The following is a 20,347-nucleotide window of genomic DNA, read 5'->3' on the forward strand; positions in this document are numbered from 1 at the left end:
ACACACACAGGTTGTTTTGCTTGCTTGGTCCCATTTGAATATATTGCATTCTTCCACGTTTGTCTTTCCTAAATGGCCTGTGTCAAACTTTGACCAGGATGTCTTCTGTTCTCACTGATGTGGAAAAATATTAACATATCACTTAAGTGACCTAAATGTTGCTTCCAAATTACATGTAGTAATGAAATAGTCCACATTTTGTGGAAATAATTTCATAATATGTTACAAACAGGGATGCACAGTGGCGCAGTTGGTAGAACTGCCGGAGTACTCTCGGGGTACTCCAGCTTCCTCCCAGAGTCCAAAAACATGACTGTCAGGTTAATTGGCCTCTCCAAATTCTCCTTAGGTGTGAGTGTGTGTGTGCATCGTTGTTTGTCCTGTCTGTCTCTGTGTTGCCCTGTGACAGACTGGCGACCTGTCCAGGGTAACCCCACCTCTTGCCCGGAACGTTAGCTGGAGATAGGCACCAGCAACCCTCCTGACCCCACTAAGGGTCAACGGGGTACAGAAGATGGATGGATGGATGGATGTTACAAACACAGGAGTCAAAATGATTAATTCCTGTTCTTTTAATGCAGTTAATTTTTTAAAATGTGCAGTTAACCCCCTGGCTTCTGTACTTTTTGGAAGTGATATGAAGTTTGAACATTTCTCCATCTCAGCTGTATCTCTATGGGGCTGATCTCCTGTTTCTTACGAAAGTTATCTCTGAAAGCAGCTCCACTCTCTCTCTCCTCTCCTGTCCACCTGTCTTCCTACTCACCGCTGCTCTGTGCTGCTGCAGCACAGCAGCGCTGAGAGCATAGGAAGAATACCGAAATGATTTTACTGTTGTCCACAGAACATTGTAGCAAAACATTTTTTAACATACAATTATTCACAACTGAAGCAACACTACGCTGCCATGAACAAATAAAAAAAATATAAACAGTGGTAAATACAAAAGCATCAAAGATATGAGAAAAGATGCCATGTTCTTCCTGTCACATTCTGTTTTAATCAATTGACAGTCCTAGTAAAAACATTTTGAACTCATTAACTCAGTTAATTTTTTAAATAATTAGTTAATGAATCGTTATTAATTCACAGAAACCCTATGATTTATCAGATTGTAATTGTTTGACAGCCCGAGTTACAAATTCATAACAATGCAGCATTGTAATGTGCTTAGGGTTAACTTAATGGTAGGTTGATGTAAGGTGAAAAAAAATTAATGCATTAATTAATGTAAAATTGCATTAACTAATGTAAAAATTAATGCTTGTTGTAATGTCACACTGTGTGTGTTTTTTTGTTGTCACGTAGGCAACCAGACAAACTGAGGGTGATGTGGATCAGAAGAAACAGACGTCACAGCACCAAGGTTAGAGTCACCATTACCACTGCTGCCTGCTGTGGTATTAAAACTCCTCTACAAAGCCCTAACCTGGCCAGTAGCATGAGCTTCACCAGCTGGATAACACGTCATTGTTCATTGTTGGAGCCAGACGTGTTGGAAGTCAAAACAATTTTATTGGAATGATGTCACACCTCATGTGTTTGAGTTACATGAAGAAAAATTTGTAAGATTTAATTGCTATGTAGTGACAATAGTAGTAGAATTGTCAGTAATAATGTGCTTCTCTGCATTTTGTACATTTAGACTCTAGCTCCCTTTCCACTACAAATCTGCTCAAAGTTTTTTAATATTCCAGCAATGTCAAAAAACACAATTTTGAAATTGCAGCATTTCCATTAAATGAGAAATGCAATTAAAATCACACATGAATAAGTTTATATAAAAATCATAGTGGTGGATGTAATAGCTTTTTTCAGCTAGGGATGCATGATCATCATCTACATCAGAATTGGGCAATATTTGTCATGTTTGTTACAATATTTGTCATGTATGGCGGTATCGGTCTGATGCAGAAAACTGGGGGATATTTATTTGTTTCTGGAGGGGCAGTGGAAGAGGTCGGTGGTCATGTGATGGTCATACTGATGCAGTCAGCAGTGTGATAATTTTTTAAGGTGTCAAATGGGTAGTCAAATATATATTATATATACAATATTGGTAAACATAATATAATATAAAAAAAAATTGTTAGCATCTATAATAGCAACATTAATATCGGATATTAAAATCTGGCCAAGTTTTAATTTTGGTCCACCTCTAATTTCTATTGATTTTTCCAACTTGAAACTTTGGAATTTCTTCTTCCGAGCATAATGTAACACAATATTGTTCTAAATTGAGTTAAATTGTACACCTACTGCAATGGGCTGGCGACCTGTCCAGGGCGTAGCCGCCTCTCACTTGATGACCCCTGGATGACCCTGCAAGGATTAGTGTATTAAAAATTGGATGGATAACAGCACTATTCACAAAAAATATGTTTCTTATTCATTAAACCTTTGCGGCTTGTACTTACAAATTGCTAACAATATGGGAAATAATATTAATATTAACTATGCAATTATAACAAAGGGTTAGGGATCAGTTAAATTATCTAAAGGTGGTAGTGTAATTTAAATTCATTCTCCAAAAATAGTGTCCTCAAGAGGGCTATGTCATATCTGAATTCTGTGTTTCCTTTCTCTTTCATGATTTTTCTTGTAAAGGGAATAAATAAAGCTGTTCATATTATATTCATCTTGCATGACATTTGAGTTCTCCGTTGCTCTTTTCTATTAGCTCCACAGCTGGCAGCCTGGTATAAAGAACCCATACAGAGGTCTGGTCATTTGGCAGGTTCCAGAGAGTTTAAACATCACTGTGACTCTCTTCAAGGTATGGCTTTATTTTCTACTGAGAAAGTATTTGACTTCCATAATGACAATTTTGTTGGATTTATGAATCATTTACCTGACAGACAGCTACTATGCTTTGTTGACCAACAGGAGCCTACCGCTGAAGAGTTTGAAGACAAAGATTGGACTTTTGTCATTGAAAATGTAAGTTCATTATTTATTACATTGTTAAACATGCCCACCCCACAATTTGGCTGTAAAGTCAGGTTGTTTCTCCACCATTAGCACAGCTACAGCACACCAGCAATCTTGAGCTTGAATAGACTGAACGGGGGACAGTGTTAGCACCACGTACACGCGATTGATTGATAACTCTAACACATTCCTCTTGGCTCAGATTGGTTGTTTCCGACCCGGAGTGGTGTGTTTCTGCAGATAGCTGTAGGACCGCTGGGAGGAGACAGAGGAGTTTGATTTGTTCAGGAATTATCTGTCTCATTATATTATTAAGACATATTGACAACTGTATGTAAAAAAAAACCATATTTTTTATAAAAGATACCTCCTGCACCTTTCAAAGAAAAATACTGAAGATCAGAATTGAAAACTGTGAGTTGTTATCTTGGTCAGTGAGTACAATACTGGTTCAGCTTTTAAAGCATTTTGCTATGAGGGCATCTTTAAAAGTAAATGAAACATAGTGTACATTTTGTGTTCCTTCGCTAGTGAGAAAATTTAAAATTCATGTTCCTGTTGACAAATTAAATGAGGCAGCTGTGCTTTCAGTATTTGACAATGGAAACATTTAGCAAAGTAAAATTTGAAGTAAAATGTGAGGCAATGTGTTATTTCTTTGTCAAAATTCTTCTTGACAATAAATCTCATGCCTTTAGAAAGCCTCTTTACTTCCCCATTTAGTGGTGCCTCATTTGTAAGGAAAATCCATATGCAGGTAGATTTACCAAGTTCAGCATATTATGGGTTATGTCCATGAAAGATTTTCCATATCCTCTGTGCCTTTGCCAGACAGCTTCTTCTGCTGTTGACTTCTACGTTTCAACCATGTCTTTATGTAAAGAACAGGATGTACAGGCTGATCCCAGAGCTGTTTAATGGAGTTGAGGTCAGAACTGCAGTCAGTCCACTCCGTCCTCCACACTAGAGCCCTGCACTGGGATTTGGATCCCGCAGGACTCAACGCAAACCTCATGGGAGTGGGCAGTTTTAAGATTACCACGGGTGGGATTGAAATAGACACCAGATCCCAAGACTGTTGGAGGGATCTGAGGTTGCTAATAAAATCAAGACGGGAGGAAAAAAAAGTACAATCATTAGACTGAAAACTTATTAAAACCCAAAATATCAAAAATTGCAACTTAAATCTTATTCTTAGATGAAACCAGGGGTGACCAAAGTGCGGCCCAGGGGGCATTTGTGGCTCTCGAAGTGATTTTGTATGGCCTCTAGGTTATTTGGCTAAATCCTCGGTTAGAAACCTTGGGATAATCTTCAACTCAGGTTTTGCCCTGGAATATCATGTTAAGTCTGGTTTGTTCCCGTTTCTACCTGAAAAATAGCGCCAAACATAACCCCATTGCCTCTCATCCAGAAAATCTTAATTCGAGCTTTTGCTTCATCTCATTCTGATTATTGCAATGCGCTTTACACTCGTTTAACCAAAACCTCCCCATCAGTCTTGCAGAATGCTGCTGCTAGGCCCCTGACTGGATCTTCAAAATGTTGTCATGTAACTCCATAATGTAACTTCTTTGGCTCCCGGTTCATTAGTGAGTGGATTTCAAAATATTGGTGCTATCTTGAGAGGGACTACATACATAAAATTTTACTTATTTACTTACTGTTTCCGTTCTGTTTGGGTATGTATCAGGGCTTGTCTTGTTTTGACCTAGTTTATCTCAAGAAAGAAGGAATTTGTTTGCAAAATTAAAGTCTTTGTGTATTCTTTCAGGAGACAAAAGGCCGTAGGAAAGTTTTAGCATCAGCTGATGTTAATATGAAGAAGTACGCCAGTGCCGCCTCAGCTCAATACAGCATAACACTGAAGCTCAAGCCGCTGTCTGTGAAAGTGGTGGAAGCCACGCTCATCCTCAACCTGTCATGCATCTTTCTGAAGGAGGGAAAAGCTACGTAAGTTTGAGAAAATGTCAGTATTTACCTTTGTACTTCAGAGGCACATTTTGTAAAATTGTAGAAAACTGAACATCCTCTACCTGACCTGGTAGAAACTCTGCATGTCCAATGGACAGGTCGTTTACACAGCTGGTGGTGTGTTTGTCCATGTGTGATGCGAGTAGTGATTCCTGTGGATTTGCTCTCTTCTTTCTCCAGGGATGAGGACATGCAAAGTTTGGCCAGCTTAATGAGCATGAAGCAGAGTGACATAGGCAATCTGGACGACTTTAATGACAGCGATGATGAGGCAGGCGAAGAGAGACGAGTCAGCTTTGGAACGGGACAGAGCATCCATGTTGCTGGTAATACTGCACATTTTGAGTTGGTGCTACTATATGATACTAAATTTTTCCCCATCTGCTTTCTAATTCAAAAATAAAATAAATTAGAATGCGTTATTCTGTAGTAAAAGCCATAGAGATCCACTGCTGTTTTATGTTATGAACATTATTAGCAAGCACAGAGTACAGCTGTTCTGAGGGTTTATCAAACTTTCTGGTTAGCTAGCTGTAGCAAAATGTTTCATTGTGTGTTTTATTTGATTTAGGTAAGGCACCAAAGTATGTTATCTTACCTTTTATTTCTTTCTAAATTACAACTTATGAAGTAAGTTTAAAGTGAAAAGAAAGGAGTGTCTGCAGTCTGGGTTTACAGCCAGGTTAATCTGTAAGGTGTGGAAGCTGGAAGGTCAGAGGTCAGAATTCCCCTGAGCTTTCTGCTTCCTTTGAGCCTTGCTTCCCCTCGTATGACTTTTTTTTCTGCTTTTATTTATTCTGGTGAAACTACTATTCCTTTCTTTTATTCCTTCCCTCTGCTGTTCCGTATCTTCGTCTTATGCTACCTCCCTGCCCCCAGCTTTCTGCAGTGTGAGTGCACAAGATCTGACTGGGAGGCCTGAAAGTCAATCGGGCCCCACAGGTAATGTTTTGTTCACTCTGCAGCATCCTTCTTTACATCCTTGTCATATAAAATGTGCTTTCATTTTCATACGTGTCCCTTCATTTTGTGAAATGTCTCTGTTTTGTTTTCTGCCTCATTCCAATCTCTCACTCTTCTCCATTAAACCTCCTACTTCCCTTTCACCTTGTCCCTCCTGCATCTCATCTTTTCGTTTCACTCAGTAACCGTTGGGATGGACAGGATAAAGTCCTCTGGCATTTCCTCCATACATGCTCCCTTATTTGAACATGAAGGCCCTTCAAATCCACTCGTCTTCCTGCAAACTCACATGCAACCACCAAGCCCCACCCAACCGGGTCGGCCTCATGCCAGCTCAGGGCTGACCTTTACACATGTTCTTCCTCCAATGCTTCCAAAAATCTTTCAGTCAACTTCCAGATCAGGTATCTGCCCAGAAACTCCTAGTCCTTTGTTCATGCCTCTATCTTTACGGGCAGAGGATTTTAAGTGGGGTTGCCCAAAGTGAAAAAACAAAAAAAATCACTATGCTAGCAATTTTTTTTAAATTAATTATTAGCCCTAATTTTCTGACTCTTTTCTCTGTATAACCATTACAAAACACTCTCCTAAGAACTCAGTCACTAAACCATAAAGCTGATGTGGAATTTAAGGACAGCTAAAGTTCATCCAACCAACCAGTTTTAGTCATTTCAAAAAGTAGGACACACAATTATGTATTGCCTCATTCCATTTATCATTAGAAAATAAGTCAAATTCTAGGTAAAATCCAATAATCATTTTTTCTGTTTTCTCATATATTTTGATGGATTGAGGAAACACCATATCCCATAAAATCTAGCCTAGACAGCCATTTAAAGTTGTCCCACAGCATTTCAATAAGATCAAGATCTGGGCTTTGACTAGGTCCATCTCCACATTCTCAGCCTGAGAATTGGTGACTCTGCTGGGTTGTTTTGAGTTTTCCACAGTTTGCTGAATCAAGTTCTGCTTCAGGTTTAATTATTTTTCAGGTTATTGTTGCACATTTTCTGAAATGTGCAACAATTCAGAAAATGTTGCACATTTTACCATCAGACCCTCTGTCATGGGTAGTGGTGGCTGGAGGTGAGGAGAAACGCAGGATCCAGGTTATAGATGAAAAAATGATACATTTAATGAAAATGCTCAACAGTCCAAAACAGGCAGGCAGCACGGCAGAGCGGAAAACACAGAGGCTCAGCAACTGACTCAAAACAAAAGACTGACACGATGAGCTAAAGTCGGCACAGGACTTCACAGTTCAACTGTGCCGGCAGACTAAGACACATAGACGTACTGACAAACTTAGACAAGGACCCAACGAGGAACACAGACGACAGGTGGGACTAAATACACTGGGAGGGTAATCACAGGAACGAGACACAGCTGGGATCAATCAACGGGGAAGACGCAGAGACAGAGACTCACAGGATCACAATGAACACAGAAAAAACTCAAAAATAAACACAGAAAACTACGGATCACAAAACCCTCTGATGGTGGCCTGGCCACGTCCTTCTGCAACAAAGCATCCTCAAAGCATGACACTTCCACCTCTATGCTTCAAAGTATGTCTGTGGTTTTGTTCATGGAATCTGAGAATTATGTGTTTAATTCAGGTTAAATGACTTCTTTTCCAGTGTCCACACAGTTCAGTTTCAGTCCAAAAGTGCTTATTCCGGACGTCCTGGTCTTTGTCTCAGTTTACATTCTACCATCTCCTGGCCTTAATGTGTTTCTTTGAGAGCAAAGGTTTTCTTCTTATTAGAAAAGTCTCAAAAGCCTTGTGTGTGTCCTGTCATGCCATTAGATGTTTTGTTGGAGAGTTTTATTGTTGTCTTGTGATGAGTCTTTTGGGTGAACTTGCTGGGACAGGCAGACTTTGGCATGTTGGCAGTTGTCTTGATGTTTTCTGTACTGTTGGAAAGAGTGATTTCAGGTAGTTTTAAGAGCTCTCTAAACCAGTCTGATAAACTGCTTCAGTCTTCTTTCTGGTGACCTCAGTCAGCTCTCTAGCTCTTACCATTACAGTAAAACTGGATAAATGTCTCAGCTGTAAAGCTAGCCTTGAGATGACAGTTGTTGTGAACTGGACCGATGCAGCTCTTCAGAGATGATCTTCTGCTCCCTTGGCTTTGCTGACACTGTTTCTACACCATCATTTCTGACTGTGCTCTTCCTTCTAATTAGCTCTGATATTGACTGCATTGTTATATCCTCAGTGGTAAGTCGCTTTGGATAAAAGCATCTGTTACATGATTATCCATGAATGTAAATATTAATATCGACACTGATGCACAAAAATTCAAGACTCCAAAAACTTTGACACACACTTGGACAGAGAATACAAGCAAAAGTCATGAGTGTTTTGTGACTTTTGTCAACTTCAGAGATTTGCTCCACTAGACCTCAGACAGTCTGGTGTGGTAGCCAGTTCAATACTGTTATCAACACAACTTTTGTGTCATGAAACTGGGAAGGTCAGATTAGTAGAAAGCCAAGGCTGCGCCTGCAGGTCACATGACACCTGGTTTATTTGGGTGATGGGATGTTGTTGCCAAGACGTGCGCTGACAGCTGCGGCCGTCCTGTGGCTGTGCTGAGCTGTTTCTGGGTCACACATCCAGAAATTAGAAGAGATTATTGGGTGGAAGGATAAAGTGGCAGATTGATGAATAATTGGAAACTATGCTTGAAAAGAAAGATTTTCTATAGCAACCAGAGAAAATGGAACATGTCAAGACAGATAGAAACATAGGAAGGTTTTGGGTTGTTGTTTTTTGGATTTAATGAAATAACAAAAAAATACAATTTGGTCTCATTAGTGTCTTTTCCTTTTATTAATATTAAGTAACGTTCTTCAGTCCACCTTAAACATGTAAAACAGCTTTTTCATTAGTGTTATTAATTGTCTGGGATAACCATAGCAACATGAAAGATCCAACCTCACCAGACAACAGTTGTAGTAATCAATAGCTTATTAATATACATTTCTAAAGTTGACAATTCACAATTTGCACTGAGTCAATATTAAGATAAAGGCAGGAAGAAGATAAAAAATAAGGATGCTAGAAAGAATTATAGCATTTTTTTTAATTATCTGCATGCCATTTTAAATTTAAAGTTGTTTAATGTCACTTAGACACTGGAAAATGAATATGCTTGTATTTATATTGCTGGTTTTGTGCTAAAAAACAACAACACACCAATGGAATTATAAGTTTCCCACTGAAATACATAACAGGCAGGTTCAGTTTGCCCCTAACACTATGTGTGTTTTAGATTCACTTATTCATTTTTTCTTGTTATTTTCTACAGGACCTTCTAGAAAATACTCTTATCATTTTCCATTAATTTTAGCCCTGCAAAGGCCCCATAGCTTCCACAGTGATGCCTTCTCCTCTGATGGTGTGGTGGCCCAGTATTTCTCTACACTCATCCCTTCTAAAGCCCGCTCTACCTCTTCTCTGTCTTCATCTCCATCTGATCCATCTCCCCACCTCCCTGCTTTCTATGACAGATCACAAACAGGTTTGTTAAGCGGCATCATTTGGAACCCAAATACAAGCCATACGCAGCAGACAATTTGCATATATTTAAGCTAAGACTAGACCTACTTTTAGTGAATCTCACCCCTTACTGTAACCTTTTGTCTCAGATGTATTTCTTGTGAAATGTTCCATTTAAGAAGGAATTTTTGCATGTTTTACATTCTGTGGCCAGTTTTAGCTTTTAAGACTTCTACAAACATTTGGTAAAGACTGGGTTGCGTTCAGGAGCTCAGTTCCACTCATTTGTTATAACAACAATGCCCAGTCACAAAATCTCTTACTTGGATAAGTCATCTATGTTCCCAAGGAACATAGATGTCCTTGGGAACATCCAGGTAGGCTGTCTGGAGCTGACTGGAGCAGGACATCCTGCTGGGGTCTGCAGTTCCAGGGCAGCCAAAAAACATTCTGTAGACGAGAAAAAGGCTCTGTTAGTTTCTCCACTTGCTGCACCTTCTGAAAGACTTGTTAGACTTTACCTAAGAATCTCACTTTTTCTTTACTGCACTCCAATAATATGTCTGTTATTGCTTGGGTGCATTACCAATCAGGGCTGCTCTTAGTTTTTCGACATACTTAAGAATCAATTAATATTCAAGTTTAAAGTCACTGGCATGTCCAAACATTATTTAAATGTCCTTGTAACCATAAAGGAAGTGTCACATGTAAACATGGGCTCTTTTCAGCTGTTTCTCTTACTGCACACTTTTTTTTATGCCTGTTGTGTTTTCTGGAATCCCCAGAGATTTCTTTTTCCCTCTTTCTGCTCCTCATCCTTAGTTCCTCTAAGAACCTTCCCTCCTAAGCCTCCTGCTTCCAGGCAGCCCAAAGATCGACCCACCTCAATGGTGGAGTTGGGCTGTACCCTCACTAAGCCCACAAGTCTCCCGTCTGCCCCTGAGAGAGGTAAAAAAAAAGAATGAAGACACAGTAAAGAACTGTGGACTGTTGACACATAATAGAATTATGCTATTTATGTGTCTTCCCACCATTTTCCTGCTCCTCTTTTCTAGCTTCCTGGCAGACCGAATGGAAGTCTCCTAAATTTCAGGCCCCTCTAGCACAGCCGGCCCTCTCCCCTAAGTTTTTGCGTCTTTCTGAAAGTCATCCAGGAGAAGCTCTGGTGCTGCACAAAGAGCAGGGAACAGAAATACGTAATGCTGTGACCAAACTCTCTCCAGGCTATTGGTGTTTGTTGTTAGTGGGATGCGTAGTAGATTAAATATTTTTTGCTTCAATTAATTTTGTCTAAACTTGCCTGCACTTGAATCACTCATTTATTTGTAACTATCCCTGCCTGATGTAGCCTGTTTAGTAGTCTAGACAAAATTCAATACCTAGGATTACTAAAACATTCTGTTAATCTCCTAAAATTTGCAAAGTGGCATAATGCACACTTTACCTGAGTGACTGCTGACTAATGTGTTTGAAAAGAATTGCTGATATTTCCCACCGTCATTGATATTTAGGTTTGGGAGGTTTATTCTAAACAGAACAGCTTCATTGTTTTGTCTGTGAATTCAGAAACAATAAACAAGGCTGTTTTCATTCTGCCATAGAGCTACCAATAACAGGAATATACAGTGAAATTCAGTATTGAATGTTAATTTTACATTACATTATTTACCGCTTTGTGAAAAATAGATTAGACAAAGACTAGACCTACTTTATAAAAACAGGATTTGCAGCACATATCTGCAAACAAAGCACACAGAAACAAGCACATATAGCTTAATGCATCATTCCTTTTAAGATTTAACCATTAAACACACAGTCTAGTTATGACAGAAAACGGATATTTATTTGCAGTTCCCATGATGTGCATATTGTAGTTCCTGCCCATCACTGTTGTGTTCAGCTGCTCATGAGATCAGCCGCAGGTCTTTATCCATCTTTTACATTTTTTCAGATTTCATTTGAGTTTTGTAAGTGGAATTAAATCATATTCTGCCTTCCAAACACTCTGTGTAATTGTTCCCCACAATTTGTCATATTTTCTAATTATTTTTCACCAAATCTCTATGATCACAAAGGGCTCGTATTGATAAATCCCGACAACATTGTCGAAGGAAAAGAGAGTTCAGTTCCTCCTAGTAAGGGACATTTCACTTTGGGACAAATTGCTGGTCAGTTGCTGACAAACCCACTGGATTGATTAACAGGTCATGCCACATCAATCAATCTCTTTTGCTCTACACGCCTCCCTGCATGCTGTTAGTACTGCTTCAGACTTTAGCTTGATGTTGATACTTTTTTCCCTTCTTTTCTTCCCATCTCCTCGTCCTTCAATCCATGCTTTTCTTCCTCCCTGCCAGTTTCATCCTGTTCGTCTGCAGCTCAGTCTGTGGATCAGAAACAGCAGGGAGAGACAGGATATGTTTCCTCTGGGAGACCTCATGGCAGTATCACTGTAGAGAACCACTCACCCAGTTGTCATAGTCCTTCATCTGCCCCTCTGCTCTCTGGGGCTCCTCATCCTCCCCAGCTACACATATTTGAAACAGTCATAGTCTCCCCAAGTAGACAGGAAGCAGGTAACAAAACCAAGTCATGGGTCAGTACGCTTTCACAAGCTGTAAATAGTGTCTGGACACTAGTGATGGTTATCATCAGCATTGAACCATGTAGTACAATCTCATTTGTTGCTCTCTTTGTCTTTAGAGTTTAAGAGACAGCTGAGCACCCTGAGTGAGGAGGAGAGCCTGAGCTCAGGCCCTGCAGCAGCCAGCCTGAGGACAGGCTCCGCAGCACCGGGGCGGAAAAACGATGCACCATCAGCAGTGGAGCTCATGAAAGCTTCAGCAGGGTGCGTATATGTGCACTAAAGCATGGCTGCTTAATAAGTAGCTCCAGCATTTCTGAATATTCTGTATGTTTTGCTTGACAAACAAACTGCAGCGCTTTGTGCATCTTGTGCTGTGGTGACATGAAAACCAGGTTTTAATCTTGTCTCTTAGTTTGAAGGTAACAGTTGTTTGAGGCCAGACCATAGCTGACTCAGATCTGATGAATGCAACAAAATGTTTCACCAACTTCAAGCATTATGCTTGTTTGAAATAAGAAGCCTCCACTGGGGAAACATTTTGTTTTTCTTTTTTAACATTTTAAAATTTTTTGCAAAATCAACTAAAATGTATGTATCAAGTCCTTAAGCATTTGGAATGAAATTAACTGAAAAAAAATACTTTTAATTATTTAAGAAGAGTAATAAAGCAAGACTTAGTCTGTTTGAGATTAGATATTATAAATGTATTTATCAGTAAAACCAATTTTCCTAAGCTTTAGCATTTCCTATTTCCTATTAGATTTTGGTAAACGGTTTTAAGTGGTTGAGGATAAAACAAATATCAGCCAGTTTAGACTAACTGTCTGACCCAATCAACTATCTGAAAATCTTTGCTTCACTGACTGCAGATTTTCTTACACTCACCTTCCATCTTTGTTGACCTTGCTCTACCCTGGTGGCAGCACTGGCTTTTGCTGGATGTTGTGAAGCCTCCTTCTCTGCACCTGAATCTCTCATTTTTATGTTTTCAATAGCCCAGAAAAGTGTTTTTGTCTGCTGCAATACTCTGAGCAGGAGCTCCCTGTATGGGAGGCTGCTTGATATAAAAATATATGATAGACACAAATGATATATTTTTTTACAAGGGTGTTCTTCATACCAAAAATAAATAAAACTCTGATTCATGATAATTACCCAGACCTGGTGAATTACTGCTTCTTCAAATGTAACAAATAAAAAAGTGAAGAAACAAGGAAATCCTAGAAATGTATTACATTTATTTTGTTAAATTTTTATGTAGCTTGGAAAGGAAATCAATCCTTTTACTGAGAATCACCCACATTGTTTAATTCTCAAGTTATGGTAAGAGGACAGCTCTACCAGAGTACATTTTAAAGGGGTTCACAATTAGTTGAAAATATTGGCCTAAATATGTTGTAATTTTCCTATTAAATAAATAATTGCTGTTTGTGATATGTAAAAACTTATTGCTTCAATAGTTGCATACCTCTGGTTATATTTCTCACCCATGGAGGTCACCATTTTCTTACCTGATGGGTTGATGACGCGGTCAGGTCCGTTCTGTACTGGAATCTACAGAGTAAACACAGGAAGACTAACATTACCCGAATTGTTGTTTATCATATTGTGTTTGACTGGTGTGAATTTAGACAAAGCCACCCTGCTTCACCATTAGCTATAAGTTAAAAAAATATTGAGAGATGTTTGTATCACTTTCTGCATGAAAAAAAGAAGAGCAGAGAGGTGAAAAAGCCAAACACAACTTCCAATGGACCAACATTTGTGCTCTCAACATTTCTCTCCGTGTGATAATATTTTATTCAAATTTATAGAAACCAAACATCATACAGTATTTTTTACTATGCTAGTTTTACATCTAAAATAAAGATTTCTCAAAGTCTATTGTTGCAACCCTGTAATAACGTGGCACCAAGAACAACAAGTTCACTTCAGGACAAAGGGTTAGGAAATGGCAGTGTGATTTGGAGTTCTTTGTTATTCCACCAGGTTCGTCTTTGAAATATTTGCTTTTGGACTCTGTTTTCATTTAAGAATGTGGCTCTCGAATCCTGATGTACCCTTGTTGTTGACTGTTAGTGACAGGTGAGTTAACTTGTTTGGCTTGTGTGATGCATTTTGCAATGAATGATAAGAATTTCATCCTTAGCTGGCTGGCTCATTATTGGCATTTTTATAGATATCCATAATATTTTATCATATCTAAAATTTCCCCTTTATTATCTTATTGTTCCAGCCCCGTGGCTCAGAGGGATACTGAAAAAGGACAAACTGTTGTAAAAGATACAGACACTACTGAAGTCACTGTGGAAAGTCCTATACATTTGTCCTCAGGGGAACCAAGAGATTTGTGTTCTTTAGAGTCATTGTGTTGTGATTCTGTTGAACAAATATGTACCAGACATAGTGAGCGTGGGTAAGTCTAGATTGACAGTATTGCCTAAATGAAGCATTAGATGCTGCATGGCTTTAGTGATTTACATTCAGTAGAAGTTCCATGACTGATGCATGATGTTGTAGCAAAACCGTTTCATTGGTCCATCAGCTGCATAACACATTACTATTCAGCAAAGGACATCTTCAAAAGGTAGCAAGAATATTGGTTTATAAGTTCCATCCGTCCGTCCATCCATCCATTCATTGTTCCATCCATCCATCAAACATATAAATAACTAAGATAGCCTCCACCAGTTTACCAGAGGTCGCTATCACAGATCCATACACTCTCCTTCATGTAGTCACCTCAACAGATGCATTAACCTAAAGAGAAGTTAATAATCCTAACAGATTTTGCAGTAGTATGCCAAAGCTTGTTGTAAATTTTGGAGTAAACAACAGCTAAGCATGCATTATGAAATGCTGTTTTAGAGAAACAAATTCTAACGCTTTATATTTGGTTTTTCTTAACTACAGAATCTTGAAAAAGTATGAAACCAATTGATACTTACCATATTTTGTAACAATAAAACTGCAAATAGCATGGGACATGACAAAGTTTGTGATCTTAAATTAAATGAAGAAGATATTGGTGAGACTCAGAGTAGCACATGCATTTAATGCCAGATATTTACTTTAAATGTCTAGGTAAAAATGTGCTACTATCTTGTCTCTTTCATTTAGTTTACCAGATTTACCAAGTAGATTTCTTACAGAATAGGTGAGAGTGTGTTTTATAGACTATTGTGTATGGTTAGGTCTGAGTACACAGAGGCTACATATTATAGGGATACATATTATAATTTATTGAATACGATGTATTGTGGACTTCATTTGTTTGATTGAAACTCTGTAGCACAACATGGTGCTAACGCATCCCAAGTAATTATAAAAAAACTGACAGTAACTAAAAAGAGGAAAAAGAAATAAATGTGTGGATTAAAAGTAGATAGATAATTATATCTGACTATTAATTGCTATTTTACAGTGACATGCCTTAATTTAGTGTCACTTAACATAGAAAAGAGGAAGAAGAAGCAAAGTTGCAAAGCTACAAGGGAAGCAGCACAAAAATCTCTCCAGGTCGCGGACAAAGGGTCTGCAGACACACATAGAAGCATGGGATGATCATAAAACGATACTGAAGATGTCTCAGTTCTTTTCTTTTGTAGAAAGTAGTTTCCTCACTAGAAGCTTTTTTACACCTTTGCTGATTCCTTTGCCATAATTTTAATTACTTCTCTGATAGTGAAAGAGGCTGAGAGTGCTTTATTTTATTTTGAAAATGTCAAACATCTTAAAGTTTTGCAATTTTATTTTTATTTTCTGCACAGTACAATTCTTGCCCCTGGGGTTGATTATATAGGAGCAGTATTTGTTTTTTTTTTCATGAAAATTGCAAGATAAAATGTAGAAATTTAAATAATTAACTGTTTTCAGTCTTGTAAAACCGAGGCACTGCTTTGTAGCAAGACAGTGTTTTCATCCACAAAGAGCTAGGATAGTTTCGCTTTGACAACGATGTGCCAAAACTACAGTAACACAACGATGAGTCTAAGATTCTTGTGGTTGTATTTTCTCATAAATTAGGCTTTCACAAAATATTTTCATCAGAGATTTTAAGGTTGTTTTGAAAATTTATCTTAAACAGATTTGACAACCCATTAAATGAATTTTAATGTTCAAGTTGAGAAGGAATGCATACTTTTTCAAGAGGTTTTTGGAAAATTCTTTGAAATTAATAGCATTTTTGCTGTTAAGCATGAAATACACTATGTAGTTGGTTGCTATATTGTGATGCACATTTGTAGGACAATTGTGTCCATTTTGTGAATACATTTATAAATATTTACGTTATTTATTAATTTGGTATTGTCCAAAATAAATGGTGACTAAATTCTTATATTCTACTCTCTTTTTAGAGATGAGAACATGGTTTCACAACAACCTCCATGCCCATTTTTTACTGAATCCAGAAAACTCATTTCAGAAACTCAAAGAGCTATTTTAGCACATCAGTCACAAAATGCTCCTGCTTTGAGAACCATGAAGCTGCAGGAGCCTAAAGTGAGAACATGGAAATGTCCCTCAGACAGGGAGAAGCTTCTGTGTGTACCTATACAGGAACCTCTAAAAACAGAACTGACAAAAGAATCGGCTGATGTTGCCCCATCAGCTAGTGCTTCCATGGTGGTACACTCTGATGACAATGAAAAAGAAACTGTGATGGAAAACCAGCTATCTGTCTGCCAAACTGTTGAAAATGAACTACAAATTTTTGAAAACCCAAGCAATGAGTATGATCCTCAGTCACAAGGACATATGAAACACATGGAGCATGAAAGCTCCTCGTGTCCTAGTGCAGATTATTTGCCACATTATCCCATGGCGGAATCTTACAGTAAACAATTCATTTTCTTGAAAACCTGTCCCAGAATGACAAACATACCTGGGATGTCAGGAATATCACTAAGTAGTGATGAAAAACACTGGCCTCCCGATCAAATGACAATCTGGAACAAAGGGTTGCACATGAAAGAAAAGGAACTACAACTCTTATCAGGAGAGAATAAAACCCATGAAAAAAAAAGTGTCTTACTGGCACCATGTTGTCCAAGGCAGGCTAGAATTTCAGGTTTCCCATCGGTGTCCCAAAAGAGTGGCAACAGTTATTGTTGCACAAAACTATCAAAGAAAACTGTTTTAAATAACGATAAACAGTCAGAGTCTCAACAGGAAGTGTTTAGAAAAAAGAAAATACAAACTAAAGCTTTTACAAGTATAGTGTCACCAAAAGAGAACTGTGAAGCTGAAGAAAAGATGGCTCCAGAGGTCCTAAAGCATTCTTATACACCAGATATAGACTCAGTTGTACAGACTACTTTCACATTCTATCAATCAGACATCACCATTTTAGGTTCTTGTCCAATGAGCTCACCAATTGCAGGCATTCCATCATTAGTTAATCATAATTTCAGTGAAAGATGGATTACAGAGTTCAAACTCTTCACAGTCACACATCTTAAAGTTCGAACTGTTACAATTAATGACGTACCTCATAATATAAAAAGTGCAGAGTCGGTAAAGGGAATGACAGCATTAGCCCCAACTTGTCCAAAACAAGCTTGTGCATTTGGACTTCCATCTGCTTCTGAACTTTCTGACATTCTCAATGGATCTAGTGCGGCTAACCTTGTTCCAACCTGTCCTTCTGTCTCCAGAATGGTTGGCATTCCATCTGTCCAAAAGCCTGACAGCAAAGATTGGCAAATCAGTAATAAACCATTGTGGGAGAAATTGTTAAATATTAGGGCTCTAGTACTGCTACAAAGCAACAAAGCAAAGAAAAAGTGGAAAAAAAGTATTTCTCTTTCACAAAGTTGCCCATGTGAGTCAAAGATCCCTGGATTTCCTTCTAGAGCAAATCCTAGAGTGAGTGAAATTGAGACAAGAAATATGGTGGATCTTTCAAGTTCTTGTGCAAAAATCTCCCAGATTGCAGAATTTCCATCTTTTCATAGTCCAATAATGTGGACAGCAGGCAGAGAAACACTGTTTGAACCAAAGGTGAAAGAAGAATGCTTGTTCCTTATTGATCACCATGACAGAAACAAGAAACAAGCAAATGAAATGGTTTCCCTCTTGTCATCTTGTCCCAGGACTTCAAGAGTTAAAGGTTTCCCTTCGGTTCCCAATCCCAAAATGGAATATTATAGGCCAAATGTAGTCAGTCTCGTTTCCTTGTGTCCTGTCATTTCTGGTATACAAGGATTCTCATCACTGGAACCACAGAATGAGGAAGGTTGGCCTGCTCACATAGGTTCATTGATGTACAGGACTCAAAGGACTGTTCAGTTTTGTTTTGATTTATTACCGAATATTGCAGACAATGCAAAGGACATGTGGCATTTTGCTTCATCCTGCCCAAGAGAATCACCCATTCCTGGTTTTGCATCCAAACCACAACCCAGTGTGACTAATATTGAGACAATAAGTATGGTGGCTATTTTGAGTTCATGTCCAAAGATCTCTCAGGTTGCAGGATGTCCATCAATTCATTGTCCAAAATTGTGGACAGTAGGCAGAGAGACACTGTTTGAACCAGAGGTCAAAGAACGATTGTTCCTTATTGATAACCATGACAGAAACAAAAGACAAGCAAAAGAAATGGTTTCCCTCTTGTCATCTTGTCCCAGGACTTCAAGAGTTAAAGGTTTCCCTTCGGTTCCTAATCCCAAAATGGAATATTATAGGCCAAATATAGTCAGTCTCGTTTCCTTGTGTCCTGTCATTTCTGGTATACAAGGATTCTCATCACTGGAACCAAAGAATGAGGAAGGTTGGCCTGCTCACATAGGTTCATTGATGTACAGGACACAAAGGACTGTTCAGTTTTGTTTTGATTTATTACCAAATGTTGCAGACAATGCAAAGGACATGTGGCATTTTGCTTCATCCTGCCCAAGAGAATCACTCATTCCTGGTTTTGCATCCAAACCACAAACCAGTTTGACTGATATTGAGACAATAAGTATGGTGGCTATTTTGAGTTCATGTCCAAAGATCTCTCAGATTGCAGGATGTCCATCAATTCATTGTCCAAAATTGTGGACAGTAGGCAGAGAGACACTGTTTGAACCAAGAGTCAAAGATAAACACTTGTTGAGTATTGAGGCCCATGACAGAGACAAGAGACAAGTGAGAGGAATGGTTTCTCTCTTGCCATCTTGTCCCAGGGTGTCAAGAAGTCAAGGTTTTCCATCTATTCCTAATCCTAAAGTTGAGTATTATAAACCAAATATAGTCAGTCTCTTTCCCTTGTGTCCTGTGACTTCTTGTATACCAGGATTCCTGTCACTTCAACCACAGAAAGAAGAATGTTGGACACGTGACTTAGGTTCATTGATGTACAGGTCACAAAGGACTGTTCAGTATACTTTTGACTTCTCTCCAAGTAACACAAACAAAATGAAGGAGATGTTTTGTATAGTCCCAACTTGCCCAAAAGATTCCCTCATCCCTGGTTTTCCATCTGTCACCCAATGCAGTGTGTCATGTCTTAAATCTGAGGAACCCTCCAAACTCAAACTCAAATCCAGCATGGAACCTAATATAACTAATTTTGTACCCTGTTGCCCTATTACCTCATCTATCAGAGGATTTTCATCCTTGACTCCAGGCCCAAATACAGAATGGCTAAATGAAACAAAAATGATACTAATGAAACCTCAGGTCAAGCATAAAAGTATCTTGATTAATGAACAGGAGCAACTAGATTTATACAACAGGAAAGGTATGCTAACTTTAGTGACATCATGTCCCAAAAAGACCAGAATTTATGGCTTTTCTTATGCCCAAAAGGTAAATCGGCCACCAGATATGGTCAGCTTATACTCATCTTCTCCATGTGTTTCATGTGTCCCTGGTTTTCCATCTGCAAGAAGGCTTAGTTCTGAATATACAGAAACACACACCTGGATCCCACAGAATATTGTCCTGTTCGAAAAGAAGCAAAAAGAGAAGGCTTGTCCTGCAACTTTGCCAGCAATATTGCTTCATACACCAGAAATGAAGTCTATGGTCGCACTGGCTTCATCATGCCCACATCTGGCTCAGATTCCTGGATTTCCCAGCTATTTCCCAGTGAACACAGCTGATTTGAAAGCAAAGGTTATTCAACGTCTTTCTGCTGCTGAAGCATATGCTGCAAATGTATCCCAACATGCGCAGTCAAATCTCAACGAGAGCAGTGGCATTCCTTTATCATGTGTTAGCAGTCAAAGCTCTGAACTTTCTTATGGTGAGACATCAATGGCATTCAACATTCATATGTCACATACTTGTGTGTGGATTGTTAATTTTCAAGTCTTTAATCTGGTTGCTGTTTTAACAGAAGAAAAGGGGGGTGCAAAGGAAAGTGTAGATCGTTATCTGTATTCTGGGTAAGT

General features: G+C 38.7%; 1 protein-coding gene across 6 annotated transcripts in view; it reads left to right on the plus strand.

Annotated features, from left to right (window-relative positions):
* The window catches only part of ehbp1l1a (EH domain binding protein 1-like 1a), a 44,684-nt gene that overhangs the window by 15,565 nt on the left and 8,772 nt on the right, over positions 1-20,347 (plus strand). Inside the window, exons 2-17 of one of the 6 annotated variants that reach the window (XM_017310564.2) lie at positions 1,309-1,366; positions 2,681-2,776; positions 2,887-2,940; positions 4,706-4,884; positions 5,086-5,231; positions 5,785-5,847; positions 6,051-6,272; positions 9,228-9,398; positions 10,199-10,324; positions 10,432-10,572; positions 11,734-11,952; positions 12,080-12,224; positions 13,998-14,048; positions 14,200-14,379; positions 16,322-20,199; positions 20,293-20,341. In XM_017310564.2, coding sequence (XP_017166053.2) covers positions 1,309-1,366; positions 2,681-2,776; positions 2,887-2,940; positions 4,706-4,884; positions 5,086-5,231; positions 5,785-5,847; positions 6,051-6,272; positions 9,228-9,398; positions 10,199-10,324; positions 10,432-10,572; positions 11,734-11,952; positions 12,080-12,224; positions 13,998-14,048; positions 14,200-14,379; positions 16,322-20,199; positions 20,293-20,341 — 5,778 coding nt within the window. Of the gene's footprint in view, positions 1-1,308; positions 1,367-2,680; positions 2,778-2,886; positions 2,941-4,705; positions 4,885-5,085; positions 5,232-5,784; positions 5,848-6,050; positions 6,273-9,185; positions 9,399-10,198; positions 10,325-10,431; positions 10,573-11,733; positions 11,953-12,079; positions 12,225-13,997; positions 14,049-14,199; positions 14,380-16,321; positions 20,200-20,292; positions 20,342-20,347 lie in introns of those variants that run through there. The other 5 variants (XM_081599797.1, XM_008435077.3, XM_017310565.2 and 2 more) reach the window with 5 other exon arrangements.

This window comes from Poecilia reticulata, chromosome 18, assembly GCF_904066995.2.
Source record: "Poecilia reticulata chromosome 18, P_reticulata-male-v2, whole genome shotgun sequence".
NCBI lineage: Eukaryota > Metazoa > Chordata > Actinopteri > Cyprinodontiformes > Poeciliidae > Poecilia > Poecilia reticulata.